The sequence below is a fragment of the Nematolebias whitei genome, chromosome 14 (assembly GCF_014905685.2).
Source record: "Nematolebias whitei isolate Nwh7 chromosome 14, NemWhi1, whole genome shotgun sequence".
NCBI classification, from domain to species: domain Eukaryota; kingdom Metazoa; phylum Chordata; class Actinopteri; order Cyprinodontiformes; family Rivulidae; genus Nematolebias; species Nematolebias whitei.
In genome coordinates, this window is record NC_056511.1 from 42,644,448 (window position 1) to 42,645,759 (window position 1,312).

The 1,312-nt window shown below is 46.5% G+C and overlaps 1 protein-coding gene across 1 annotated transcript; it reads left to right on the top strand.

Annotated features, from left to right (window-relative positions):
• Window positions 1-164: 164 nt before the first annotated feature.
• On the top strand, window positions 165-1,291 carry ptrh2 (peptidyl-tRNA hydrolase 2). Its single transcript, XM_037688131.1, has 2 exons — window positions 165-235; window positions 633-1,291. The coding sequence occupies exon 2, from the start codon at window positions 634-636 to the stop codon at window positions 1,147-1,149; it is 516 nt and encodes a 171-aa protein (XP_037544059.1). The 5' UTR covers window positions 165-235; window position 633; the 3' UTR covers window positions 1,150-1,291.
• The last annotated feature ends 21 nt before the right edge of the window (window positions 1,292-1,312 follow it).

The following is a 1,312-nucleotide window of genomic DNA, read 5'->3' on the forward strand; positions in this document are numbered from 1 at the left end:
GTTCACGTGAAACACAAACACACACACACCTGTGGTTTTCCGACAACGCTCATGCAGAAGGTATGATTTCCGAGGCTACATTGAACGCAGCAGTGTTGGAAACAAGCAGCCTGCGTTTCCACCTCCTCAACAGTGCGCGGCAGCAGCGAGGCGCCACTACTGACGGAAATTCCCACGAAGAAGAGACTGTCGGTTTTCATTCATGCTTATTAGAAGTTCTTGCTGAACACAGCAGGTAAGAAACATTACTAGTGTTTTTACTGTTTATCGGCTCTTCTCCTCTCTGGTATTCAGATGTGTCCATTTACGTTCATGGCCTTTAAACACCCTTGCGTTCGACCCGCACAGTTTCACTAACAGTTCGTTAGCTTGTCTGTTAGCATAAACACAGAGTGAAGTTTTAAATAACTGAGCTTTTAGGGAGAAAATACTAAATATTTGCGGTGAAATGTAAAGTATGAGGACAAGTAATTTGGTGAAACTTGACATATCCTTTTCAGAGCTCGTCTGAAAATTCAAAATCCCCCCCCCCCACCCCTCCCTGTTTATTATTAAACGTGGTTGAAACTTACTCCCTTTTCATTTTAAACATGTGTAAACTTAAAGTCTTCTGTATTTTTCTTTTTTTACAGTATGGATCCGGTATATGGTCCACTGGGCCTGGGTGTAGTGGCTGGATTGAGCTGTGGACTCTTTTTTGGATGGCACCTTCGCTCCCGCTTTGGTCCCACATCCCAGAACCTGATGAAAGTGATGGGGAACGGCACCAAAGAAGCCACCGTGATGGGAGAGGGAGGCGAGTTCAAGATGGTCCTGGTGGTCCGAAACGACCTGAAAATGGGCAAAGGGAAGGTTGCCGCCCAGTGCTCCCATGCTGCTGTAGCTGCATATAGGCAGGTTCAGCGCAGGAACCCTGAGCTGCTCAAACAGTGGGAATACTGCGGCCAGCCCAAGGTGGTGGTGAAGGCCCCCGATGAAGACACCCTGATTGATCTGCTGGGCCATGCCAAAGAAGCGGGGCTCACAGTGAGCCTCATTCAGGATGCAGGAAGGACACAAATTGCACCCGGCTCCCGCACTGTGCTGGGAATCGGTCCAGGCCCAGCTGATCTGATTGACGATGTCACCGGAGAACTGAAACTCTATTAAGAGTTTCTACTTTCATGTGTAACAACAAAGAGACCGTTTTTGTTGGAACAATTCACAATACAAACCTGAACCGAAGTTTACTTTGAGTACATTTGCCTCACCTCCATGCATACGTGTATTCATTTATATGAAACAGTAAAAACAAATTGGTGAAAATCTAATT